General features: G+C 46.4%; 2 protein-coding genes across 2 annotated transcripts in view; one reads left to right on the forward strand and one right to left on the reverse strand.

The window, feature by feature from the left end:
* sspo (SCO-spondin) overlaps nt 1-12940 on the reverse strand; it is a gene marked incomplete at its 5' end in the record, with an annotated part of 77689 nt that overhangs the window by 21200 nt on the left and 43549 nt on the right. The window contains 18 exons of the mRNA XM_084143322.1: nt 325-464; nt 858-1024; nt 3671-3829; nt 4061-4281; nt 4399-4498; nt 4804-5001; nt 5195-5365; nt 5603-5803; nt 5941-5987; nt 6182-6351; nt 7735-7814; nt 9882-10052; nt 10579-10749; nt 10920-10969; nt 11139-11233; nt 11379-11515; nt 12184-12318; nt 12685-12855. Coding sequence (XP_083999448.1) covers nt 325-464; nt 858-1024; nt 3671-3829; nt 4061-4281; nt 4399-4498; nt 4804-5001; nt 5195-5365; nt 5603-5803; nt 5941-5987; nt 6182-6351; nt 7735-7814; nt 9882-10052; nt 10579-10749; nt 10920-10969; nt 11139-11233; nt 11379-11515; nt 12184-12318; nt 12685-12855 — 2584 coding nt within the window. The remainder of the gene's footprint in view (nt 1-324; nt 465-857; nt 1025-3670; nt 3830-4060; nt 4282-4398; nt 4499-4803; nt 5002-5194; nt 5366-5602; nt 5804-5940; nt 5988-6181; nt 6352-7734; nt 7815-9881; nt 10053-10578; nt 10750-10919; nt 10970-11138; nt 11234-11378; nt 11516-12183; nt 12319-12684; nt 12856-12940) is intronic.
* Nucleotides 7866-9888, forward strand: LOC311102088 (nuclear factor 7, brain-like). Its single transcript, XM_084143310.1, has one exon. It carries the CDS (start codon nt 8236-8238, stop codon nt 9655-9657), a length of 1422 nt encoding a protein of 473 aa, XP_083999436.1. The 5' UTR covers nt 7866-8235; the 3' UTR covers nt 9658-9888.

A 12940-nucleotide genomic window follows, 5' to 3' on the forward strand; every position in this document is an offset into this window, starting at 1 on the left:
AATTTGGGAAACGGTAACTCGTTAAACAACTTTTCCCGTGGTGCCCCAAATTCCTAATGAGTTAATTGTTACATGATTCATTTAATCTAGTAACAATTAAACATAGTAGGTAATTATTCGATATATAATAGTCATCACAATAATGAAAGTCACGTTATGACACCTCTCAGTCCCATTGTGTGCCACAAGGGTTCAAGCTATATTGTAAACCAAACATTCATAGCACCTGATGTGGGAGTAACAGTGCACTCTAAAAACAACAAATAGCTTTTAAAGAACATATTTGTGCTTATTTGTGTGATGTGGTGTATCTCTCTCACCCACCAGACACTGCAGTCGTATATGAACGTTTCCCCAGACTGGAACGCGTCCCCCTGGGTTAGGTTATGGTGGGCCAACACTGGGGTCACAGAAACATTCTGTAGTGAGGTCAGGAGCTCCTTGTCCACCAGGCAGGGGCACTCCTAAACATGAAACACAGTGCTTGGTTTACTAGCTCCCTTATTCAATATACATTAAGTAACTGTTTATTCATGTGGAATACATATAAAGTAACTGTTTATTCATGTGGAATACATATAAAGTAACTGTTTATTAATGTAGAATACATGTGAAGTAACTGTTTATTCATGTGGAATACATATGAAGTAACTGTTTATTTGTGTGGAATACATATGAAGTAACAGTTTTTTCGTGTGGAATACACTTGTTATAACCTTTTACTTATCAGAAAAACACTAACATAAAGTTTTCATTCATTCGAAATACGCTTGAAATAACCGTTTATTCATATGAAATTCTCATGAAGTAACCTTTCATTCATCTGAAATACACATTAAATAACCACTGTAGCTGACCTGTACACAGGCTCTGTTGTGCTGGAAGGTCTGCAAGGGGCAGTGGCACCCCTCCTCGCAGCCCTCAGAGTAGCAGCCCTCTCGCCCACTGACCTGGGCACAACTGAAGGGGCATCCCTCGCCCCGCACACACTCCCTGTACAGACGACCCGGGGGGCAACCCACCTCTGGTACCAAGGCAGAGGTTTGGGTAAGATGGGCAGACAGGAGAGCAATGATCAATGTGTGCGTAGAGTTTCATTGTGAAATACTTGTATATACACTGCTCAAAAAAATAAAGGGAACACTAAAATAACACATCCTAGATCTGAATGAATGAAATAATCTTATTAAATACTTTTTTCTTTACATAGTTGAATGTGCTGACAACAAAATCACACAAAAATTATCAACGAAAATCAAATTTATCAACCCATGGAGGTCTGGATTTGGAGTCACCCTCAAAATTAAAGTGGAAAACCACACTACAGGCTGATCCAACTTTGATGTAATGTCATTAAAACAAGTCAAAATGAGGCTCAGTAGTGTGTGTGGCCTCCACGTGCCTGTATGACCTCCCTACAACGCCTGGGCATGCTCCTGATGAGGTGGCGGATGGTCTCCTGAGGGATCTCCTCCCAGACCTGGACTAAAGCATCTGATGTCCCAGATGTGCTCAATTGGATTCAGGTCTGGGGAACGGGCGGGCCAGTCCATGGCATCAATGCCTTCCTCTTGCAGGAACTGCTGACACACTCCAGCCACATGAGGTCTAGCATTGTCTTGCATTAGGAGGAACCCAGGGCCAACAGCACCAGCATATGGTCTCACAAGGAGTCTGAGGATCTCATCTCGGTACCTAATGGCAGTCAGGCTACCTCTGGCGAGCACATGGAGGGCTGTGCGGCCCCCCAAAGAAATGCCACCCCACACCATGACTGACCCACCGCCAAACCGGTCATGCTGGAGGATGTTGCAGGCAGCAGAACGTTCTCCACGGCGTCTCCAGACTCTGTCACGTCTGTCACGTGCTCAGTGTGAACCTGCTTTCATCTGTGAAGAGCACAGGGCGCTAGTGGCGAATTTGCCAATCTTGGTGTTCTCTGGCAAATGCCAAACGTCCTGCACGGTGTTGGGCTGTAAGCACAACCCCCACCTGTGGACGTCGGGCCCTTATACCACCCTCATGGAGTCTGTTTCTGACCGTTTGAGCAGACACATGCACATTTGTGGCCTGCTGGAGGTCATTTTGCAAGGCTCTGGCAGTGCTCCTCCTGCTCCTCCTTGCACAAAGGCGGAGGTAGCAGTCCTGCTGCTGGGTTGTTGCCCTCCTACGGCCTCCTCCACGTCTCCTGATGTACTGGCCTGTCTCCTGGTAGCGCCTCCATGCTCTGGACACTACGCTGACAGACACAGCAAACCTTCTTGCCACAGCTCGTATTGATGTGCCATCCTGGATGAGCTGCACTACCTGAGCCACTTGTGTGGGTTGTAGACTCCGTCTCATGCTACCACTAGAGTGAAAGCACCGCCAGCATTCAAAAGTGACCAAAACATCAGCCAGGAAGCATAGGAACTGAGAAGTGGTCTGTGGTCACCACCTACAAAACCAGTCCTTTATTGGGGGTGTCTTGCTAATTGCCTATAATTTCCACCTGTTGTCTATTCCATTTGCACAACAGCATGTGACATTTATTGTCAATCAGTGTTGCTTCCTAAGTGGACAGTTTGATTTCACAGAAGTGTGATTGACTTGGAGTTACATTGTGTTGTTTAAGTGTTCCCTTTATTTTTTTGAGCAGTGTAGTATAAAAATATTTTTTCTAAAATACAGAATTAATCACTATTACTGATACTACCTTTACTACAACAACTACTTCTGTCTAGTACCTCTACTCCCACCTTGGATATAGTTACTACTATTAGTAATACCACTACTATTTTCACCACTACTACTGTAAATGTGGAGAGAAATGTTCTATTCGTCCCGGCAGCAAATCTTTTTCCATTCAACAGATTGACTCTGACTCAGTCCGAGCTGGAACGAGAGGCTCAATTCTCAGAGGACTATCACTCATAGTAACGACACACAGAACCCAAAAATAGCCCCAATGAGGAGACAGAAGGGGAAGCCAGAGTGAAAAATGAAGACTACTCCACCGCCGCCGAGCTATTTCACTTTAAGAGGCATTTCACTTCAACGCTGCATTTCCTGGCGTTACTATGTAGTTATCCTTCACTCTGGCACCACATGTTGGTCATATTAGTGATTGACTGCGTCTGAAATGGCATCCTATTCCGTATATAGAGCACTACTTTTGACCAGAGTCCTATGGGCCAAGGTCAAAAGTAGTACACTATAAACATAGGGAATAGGGTGCCATTTCAGACACAGCCATTTACTTCCATTGGCTCTGGGTAGTGGATGAATGAACGCAAGCAGGAAGTATAACTCAAACAAAATGTTGCGGCATGGCCCAAAACACCTTCACACCTTGCAAGGCCCTGTGGTCCTACAATGGGTAGTCATCGGGGGTGTGAGTCTAAATGACACAGTGCCATCTAATTGGCTGCTCCCTGAGCTACTGTGCACCTTACCACAAAAAACACTGAGCTATCTACTACAGGTACAGTACATGGACTCTACAGGGACAAGGATTCTTACACTGGGTGCCAGTGGTAGCTGCAGCAAGGGAATTTGAACTGTATTTTATCTCACGGTCTGCTATTTATCGGGGAATCGAACCCACAACCCTGGCGTTACTAGCACCACGCGACCAGGCTCTTACCAACTGAACCACACAGGAACACGTGTAACATCTACATGTACTCACCGAGACAGACCTGTGTGTTACAGGTCTTGCTCTGCCTCCTCATGCCAGAGCAGGGCGGGAAGCTGCAGAGACGGGTACGAGACTGTTCCCCTCCTCCACAGCTCACTGAGCACACAGACCAGGGGGACCAGGGGGACCAGGTCAGAAAGTGACCAGAGTCTGGATGAGGGCACAACACCAGAGAGGGGACATCAGGTACCATGGTATTTTGGAGGTAGTAAGGTAGTATCAAGTACATTACTGTATGCCAAGAAATATGTCTTGGGGGGGTTGTATATAATGCAATCTGTTCAAAGGTAGTGTATGCATCATCACCATTCAACATTGTGTGGGTGAAGTCTACTATGATATGTAATGTTACGTTTCCACCAAGTCTGTCCCAGTGTGTACCTGTACAGGTGTGGTTGTTGCACTCTCTCTGCTGTTCAGCCATGCCCGCACAGCCCCTCCCCCCACTCTGAGGAGCGGGGTTATCACACTGACGCACGCGGAGCTTGACTCCACCCCCGCAGGGGGCCGAGCACTCTGACCAGCCTCCCCATTGGCTCCAGCCACCGTCGACATGGCAACCAGGGACTGATTGACAGTGGAGAACACCCGCCTCACAGGTGCTGCGGGATAGGGGAGAGAAAGAAGATTGTGAATACATTCCGAGGCTGTATTACAAAAACTGTATTGATAATATATGCTATGCTACCGGTGGGGAAACATGAGGTTGTGTACTGTACCAGTTTTTACAGTCAGCGATGATGGCCTCTCCTGGATTTGCGAACTGCCAATCTGACCTACCAGGCCACACCCACGAGGTGTTACTAGAGTCTAACCCACCTGGATAGAGAGAGAGAGAGAGAGAGAGAGAGAGAGAGAGAGAGAGAGAGAGAGAGAGAGAGAGAGAGAGAGAGAGAGAGAGAGAGAGAGAGAGAGAGAGAGAGAGAGAGAGAGAGAGAGAGAGAGAGAGAGAGAGAGAGAGAGAGAAAGAGAGAAAGAGAGAGACTCAAAATGTTTGATGACCTCGCTGCAGCTTAGTATAGCATTAGGAGTTGAGAAAAACAATAGGAGTAGTAGGACAGTAATTACCAATGAAGTTGTGTTAAAAACATGTTGTCTAGGTAAGTGTTCTCCATTGGTCTCACCAGTAGTGCTGTTGTGGTATTTACAGCGACATTCCTCCCTCTCCACACACTGGCCGTCCTGTAGCACCAGATCACCCGAGCAACCACAGGTCATACTGCACTCCACAGAGTCCAGACACTCTGTGTCGCCATGGAGATCAGAGCAGGAGCGTGGACAGGGCTTCCCACATGGCCAGTCCACCTGCACCCTGCCACAGTCTGAAAGAGAGGAGCATCATGGGAGTAAACAGAGATCAAAACAACAATATTCCTTACTACAGCAGGATTTGAGTGAAATTCAATCCAATCATAACATCCAAGTCACTTTGAATCAAGTATTTGAAATGACATTTTTGTAACATGTCCGTACTTTGGCACAGTCAAAATGTCACCCATGATGTCATCAGCTGACCTGAGCAGACGGTGATGTTGTCATGGCAGCCGCGGCTCTGCCGGCTCTCCCCTTGGCAGGGCAGACCCCCAAACCTGGCAGGAGGACTGTTACACTCCCTGGTCCTCACAGACACCCCCTCACAGCCATCACACTCTGACCAGCCCGACCACAGGCTCCACGAACCATGGACTGATCGAGAGAGAGACAGAGAGAGGGGGTGGAAATAAATAGACAAAAGAGGGGGAGGGGCCAGAATTGACAAGTGGGGTGAGAGAGGTAGAGGAACAGAAAAGAAAGGTGACAGAGAGAAAAGGTGAGACAGGAGGAGGTAGAGAAGGCAAAATCCATGCCATTACACTAACCACATACTATAATGTTGTCTACCTATAAGTCACAAACCCTTTGACGTGAGTACTATGTTGTTACCTGGGCAGAAGGTGACCACAGGGCAGGGATGCCTCTGGATCTGTACTCCCACCCCACCGTGCACTTCCTGTTCCCCTTGGCAGGGGGCTCCTCCCGCCTTGGGCTCTGGACAGCCACAGCTGCGATATCTGGACACCCACTCTGCCCCACACGTCTTAGAACAGTGGGTCCAGCCAGACCACTCACACCACCCACCTGACACTATCCACCAGGGGAGAGGGGGTGGGGGAGACTCAGGATGGATCAGACATGCATGTGAGTCCATGTGCTTTTGGTGATATACTGTATATATTGAATGTGAATGGAAACTGGGTATTCAGACTGTACCTATTACTTACCTGGACAGGGGTCACTGGTGCAGTTGAGCCTCCCTCCCTCGCAGGTGCTGAAACACAAATGACATCAATAACAACCTAATACACGCACAAACACAAGCAAGCACACACACACACCACCACTACTTTTAGCCTACCGCAATCTATGTCACACCATTGAAGCTTCAATATACACATATCAAAAGACAACATGACAAAGCTCCCCTCTTCCCAATCTCTCCCCCTCCTCTCCTCTCTCTCTCACCAGTTGTTGCAGCTGTCGGGGGCAGTGGTGCTCTCTCCAGGGTACAATCTCAGGCCGGTGTTGAGGTCCAGACAGGGGCACTTTTCTCTCTCAACACAGGATGTCCCGTTGGAAGACAGCACCTTGCCCTCCGTGCAGTAACACCCAGCCTCACAGAGCCACTCACAGTGCTGCACAGGGGGGCAGGGGGTATAGGGGGTGATATAGGTGGGATATAGGGGGATATCGGGGGGATATGGGGGGAGGGGGATATAGGGGAGGGGGGATATGGGGGGGAGGGGGATATAGGGGAGGGGGGATATGGGGGGGTGTAGCATTATTTGTGTTCCCATAATCTGCAGCAGCAGCAGCAATAGAAGTATCAGCATAATCATCATTATAATACCTATCAACATAATCATCATTATAATACCTATCAACATAATCATCATTATAATACCTATCAACATAATCATAATTATAATACTTATCAACATAATCATCATTATAATACTTATCAGCATAATCATCATTATAATACCTATCAACATAATCATCATCTTCATCATCATAACTATTGCTGCCATCATTATCACCACCACCATAACTACCACCACCATCATCATCATCATCATCATTATCATAATGATCATCACCATCACTATAACCACCACCACCATAAGCACCATCATCACCATCATCATCATCATACTCATCCTCGTGCAAAGTTAACAAAGGAGTCAGCAAAATGCCTACGTCTTACTGACAGAGCCAGAAGCTGTCTGTATAGATAATGACAGAGCCAGAAGCTGTGTGTATAGATAATGACAGAGCCAGAAGCTGTGTGTATAGATAATGACAGAGCCAGAAGCTGTGTGTATAGATAATGACAGAGCCAGAAGCTGTGTGAATAGATAATGACAGAGCCAGAAGCTGTGTGTATAGATAATGACAGAGCCAGAAGCTGTGTGTATAGATAATGACAGCGCCAGAAGCTGTGTGTATAGATAATGACAGCGCCAGAAGCTGTGTGAATAGATAATGACAGAGCCAGAAGCTGTGTGAATAGATAATGACAGAGCCAGAAGCTGTGTGTATAGATATTGACAGAGCCAGAAGCTGTGTGTATAGATATTGACAGAGCCAGAAGCTGTGTGTATAGATATTGACAGAGCCAGAAGCTGTGTGTATAGATATTGACAGAGCCAGAAGCTGTGTGTATAGATAATGACAGAGCCAGAAGCTGTGTGTATAGATAATGACAGCGCCAGAAGCTGTGTGAATAGATAATGACAGAGCCAGAAGCTGTGTGTATAGATAATGACAGAGCCAGAAGCTGTGTGTATAGATATTGACAGAGCCAGAAGCTGTGTGTATAGATATTGACAGAGCCAGAAGCTGTGTGTATAGATATTGACAGAGCCAGAAGCTGTGTGTATAGATATTGACAGAACCAGAAGCTGTGTGTATAGATATTGACAGAGCCAGAAGCTGTGTGTATAGATATTGACAGAGCCAGAAGCTGTGTGTATAGATAATGTCTATGGAAAATAGAAACAATTTGTGACACTCACAGACAGGTCATCACAGGAGCGAGGACACGAGGGGCCACAGCTACTGAACACTGTCCCAGGGACCTGAGAGCAAGGCGCAACTGAAAACACACACAGTGTCAGTCATATAAACACACATGGACACACACACGAACACACGCACACACACACACACAGTCTCTTTCTCCACATTGCAGTCCACTAGATGGCGGTACTGTACATTAGCTGGAATTGCCAACCACCATAGAACCCCAAAGAAGAATCCAGAAACGAAACTGTCCTGAATGAGGAAATACAGAACAACAGCAGCAATTCTCCGTGGATCTCTCATTTAGTGTGGAAAAGAAACTTTCAGTGCTGTTAAATAATATACGCGTGACAAATAGAAAGTCTGAAGAGAATAACAAAAGAGTGTATGATAGGGAAACTTTCTAAGTGCTGCTGTTGACTTCACTCTTCATTTTAAGTAAGTGAAAGTTAACATATCTGGTCAAAGGCAATTCCAGAGGAGGGTGAGAGAAAATGGCTGCTAAATCGTCTCTCCTAGAGGAGAATCTCTGCTGTCCTGTGTGCTGTGACATCTTCAAGGATCCTGTCATCCTGTCATGTAGCCACAGCTATTGTAATGAATGCCTACAGGAATATTGGAGACAAAGAAAAGTGAATGAATGTCCCGTATGCAGGAAAAGATTTGGCTCAGGAGCAGCTCACCGTAACCTGGCGCTGAGAAACCTGTGTGAATCCTTCTTACAGGAGAGAAGTCAGAAAGAGGAGGGGGGAGCTTCAGCAGAGTCTGAGGTGGTCTGCAGTCTGCACGGTGAGAAACTCAAGCTCTTCTGTGTAGAGGATAATCAGCCTGCATGTGTGGTGTGTCAGACTTCTAGAAAACACGCAAACCATAAGTTCTGTCCCGTGGATGAGGCTGCACAGAACTACAAGGAGGAACTTACGTCTGTGCTGAAGGTCTTACAGGAGAAGCTGAAGGTCTTTGATGCAGTGAAACTAACTTGCGATAAAACAGAACAGCACATCAGAAGCCAGGCCCAGCACACAGAAAAACAGATCATGGAGGAATTTAAAATACTTCACCAGTTCTTAAGAGATGAAAGGGTAGTCAGGATTGCTGCACTGAAGGAGGAAGAGGAGAGGAAGAGTCGGATGATGAAGAGGAACATTGAAGAGATGAGCAGAGAGATATCATCCCTTTCAGACACAATCAGAGACATAAAGGTGGAGCTGAGAGGGGAAGACATAGCGTTTATACAGAATTACCAGGCTATAAAGAAAAGAGCTCTGGAGTGCACACCAATGGATCCAGAGAGGGTTTCAGGAGCGCTGATAGATGTGGCCAAATACCTGGGCAACCTGCAGTTCAGAGTCTGGGAGAAGATGCAGGAGATTATTCAGTTCACTCCTGTGACTCTAGACCCCAACACTGCTCACCCCCATCTCATCCTGTCTGACAACCTGATTAGTTTGAGACATAGTACGGAGACACTGCAGCTTCCTGACAACCCAGAGAGATTTGATAAGTACCGATCGGTTCTGGGTTCTGAGGGCTTTAACTCAGGGACACACAGCTGGGACGTTGAGGTTGGGGACAGTATCTTATGGTCTGTTGGTGTGGCCACAGAGTCTGACCAGTGGAAGGGGGCCACCGCCTTAAGGAGAGGACACTGGCATGTAGAAAATAACAAAGGAGTATATAAAGCTCGTTCCTCATCAGAGCAAAGCGTCCCTCTCTCAAATAGACTGAGACCCCAGAGGATCAGAGTGCAGCTGGACTGGGAAAGAGGAAAGCTGTCATTCTCTGACCCTGTTAATAACACCCACCTACACACATTTACACACAATTTCACCAAGAGAGTCTTTCCCTGCTTTTGTAGTAAACATCTGAGGATTTTACCAGAGAAAGTCTCTGTAGTGGTGGAACAGCATAGTTAGAGCTGATACCACCTCTGTCTGTAACAGTGGAACAGTAAAATGATGTGTCATTCCACGAATAGAGTGCCTTGGGTAGTGTAATTTCACCTACTTTTAACATTCTGTCATAAAGATCACATGTTTAATAAAAAAACATGTTTTACCATCTCAAATGACTATAAAAGTGGCACTTAACACAAACACAAACAAACACACACACACTCACATACATTCTGATTGCGTACCTGGACAGTGGTCAGTGTTGCAGGAGATGACTTCTGTGCCCAGCCCCTCACAGTAGTCCCCCTCTCCCTCTGGACTGGGGCTATCACAATCCCGGCGTCTGCTCTGAACACCCCCACCACATGACTTGGTGCAGTCTGTCCAGTTGCTCCACTCCCCCCAGCCACCATTACCTGTAAAGACCATGACACAACACAGGCTAAACCAAAGTAGTAAAAAAAAAGGGTGAGTACTGTACAGGACTAATGCTCAATCAAATTATTATTCTACTCCAAAAACGGTTGTGTGCTGAATCGTCATAGATAATCCATAAAAAAATGTAAAAGCCACCACTTCTAATTATATAGTATGTGTCAATAATTCAGGGTAACACTTAATTTGGATAGTCCATCTGTAGATAGTCCATCTGTAAAGATTATCAGTAACATTTCAATTTACTATCTACTAACCCTAGCTCTAACCCTAACTTTAACCCTAAACTTAACCCTAGCCCTAACCCTTACCCTAACCCTTATTCTAAACCTAACCGTAACCTTAGCAAGCAGTTGCTTATCAACAGATAGTTTGTTGATCATATGACCATCTGTAGAGCATCTACAGATGAAAAATCCGGACTATCCAAATAAAGTGTAACCTAATTCAGTAATGTATTTATCATTCAAAGATATAAAGAGAGCACTTCATTAAGGCATTACTCACGATCACAGGGAGCAGTCATACACAGCTGGTCTTGGTGGTCAGGTCCGATACAGGGCAGACCACTCCCAGACCGCTGTGGACTAGAACAGAACCTGTAGCGGGACTGGAGACCTGGTCCACACCTCACTGAACACTGGCCCCAGGGGGTCCAGGAAGACCACTGACCGTCCACTGTGAGAGGGGGTGGTTATGGTTAGGTTTGGGTTAAAGCTAGGAACTGCAACAATAACCAAATACAAAGCAAATTGCGAGAAAAACTAATTTCTGTATCAAAACCAATTTCCCCCTTGTGGTTTCCTCCTACTTCTCTCTACTTTTTAGTAAGCCAATGCCCTACTCACCATTACAGCTGAGTTGAGTGCAGTTTACCAGCCTCCCAGAATCACATGTGCTGTGAAGGAGAGGAGAGAAACAGTCAGAGGTCTATTCAGGTTTAATATAATGAAATAGTTTCACGTACATACTATGTGATGCTATACTACTGTATACTACTGTATGCTACTGTATGCTTCTGTATACTACTGTATACTACTGTATAGGTGTATTACAACTCCCAATACCAGTTGTTGCAGTCCCTAGGTACGACATCTCCAGGTTCATACTGCTCCCCATCCACATCACAGCGACACTGAGACACCCACACACACTTGCCATCCTAAGGAAACAGAGAACGGTCAGTTTTCTCTTTGAGCTATTGCCCAGGCTTTAGCTCAGTGGGTTAACACAGTTTTGTGGCACGCAGAAGATCAATGTTCAAGTCCAGTTTGCATGTGTGTGTGTGAGAGCATAGACAGAAAGACCTGCAGGACAGTGCCGTGTGGACACTGACAGCCCGGTGTACAATTCCTCTCATAATCCATACTGATGTCAGAGCAGGTGACCGGCCCCTCCACACACACCGTCCACACCTGTCCCCCAGGACAGCCCGTCCCATCACCTAACACAGATTGGATGAGATGACAACGCCTCAATCAATCAACCAATCAATCAATGCAATTTGGGGTGCAGTCAAAACTCATAGGAACATCAAGAAAGAAGCTCAGCAAAAACATGGCACCAAATTCAGCCTTCATAAAAAAAAGTATGTATTGCCACATACACCGGATAGGTGCAGTGAAATGTGTTGTTTTTCAGGGTCAGCCATAGTAGTACGGCACCGCTGGAGCATTAGGGTTAAGTGCCTTGCTCAAGGGCACGTCGACAGATATTTCACCTTGTCGGCTCGGGTATTCGAATCAGCGACCATTCGCTTCAACGCTGTAACCACTAGGCTACCTGCTGCCCCAGATCAAGTGTGAAAGACCATCGCATAGCTGCGTAGATATATACAGCATAGTTCCAGTATATAGTCGCTTCTGGAACATTTTAGTGTGTCTGTAGGTCTTTTTGGTATGCCTATCTATGATCTTGAATCAATAAGGGTACTCAAGGTGGCCTGGTCTGCTTCAGAGAGAGATGTTGCACTCGGTGTCAGCATCAAGAGAAAGAAAGGAATACATGAATATCCAAATATAACATCCTCAAAGCTCATAAGACATGGTCATACTGTAAGTCAGAGTTGGAGATCAGAGCCTGGTTACTCCTTCCCGCTCTCTCTGTACTCACCACAGGGCTGCAGGTTACAGGCAGAGAACTGCTGGGCAGTACCATGGGTTCTTTGGGGTCCCCGTGTCCTGTTCCTGTACCCCCCTCCACACGTCACCGAACACTCTGACCATACACTCCATGGCTCCTTCACACCTGGCATAGGCACACACACACACACACACACACACACACACACACACACACACACACACACACACACACACACACACACACACACACATTGATGTAGACATTGTGGGTGAGACATTTCCAGCATAAGTATAGGTATGTGGACCAGTGGCCATACAATATGCAATATTCACATCATCTCTCTGAATTATTTCTATTGCACCATCACCGTCGTAACCCATGTGGGATTTAGATCTACTGTATGTCATTCCTACTCATTCTATTTATATTGTATATTGTAATGACCAAGAAAACACCTGTAGGAGCCATTGAAATGAACCAGCCTATTGTAGGAGTGTAACGATGGTGTCTGTCTGTCACCTCCCCTACCCTGACAGGGCTCCAGACTGCAGGTGTCCATCCCCACCCTGTCGCCCCTGCAGACACGCCCCCCGAACGCAGCCGGTGGATTGGTCCCCGAGCGGTACCGCCTCCTCACGCCCACGTCACACGTCCTGCTGCAGGCGCTCCACTGGGTCCAGCTGCTCCAGCCACAGTCCACTGAGAAAGAGAGACACAGAGAGAGAGAGAGAGAGAGAGAGAGAGAGACAGAGAGAGAGAGGTTGACAGTCTCTCTTGATTGTTT

This window comes from Coregonus lavaretus, assembly GCF_964263955.1.
Source record: "Coregonus lavaretus genome assembly, chromosome: 2".
Classification (NCBI taxonomy): Eukaryota; Metazoa; Chordata; class Actinopteri; order Salmoniformes; family Salmonidae; genus Coregonus; species Coregonus lavaretus.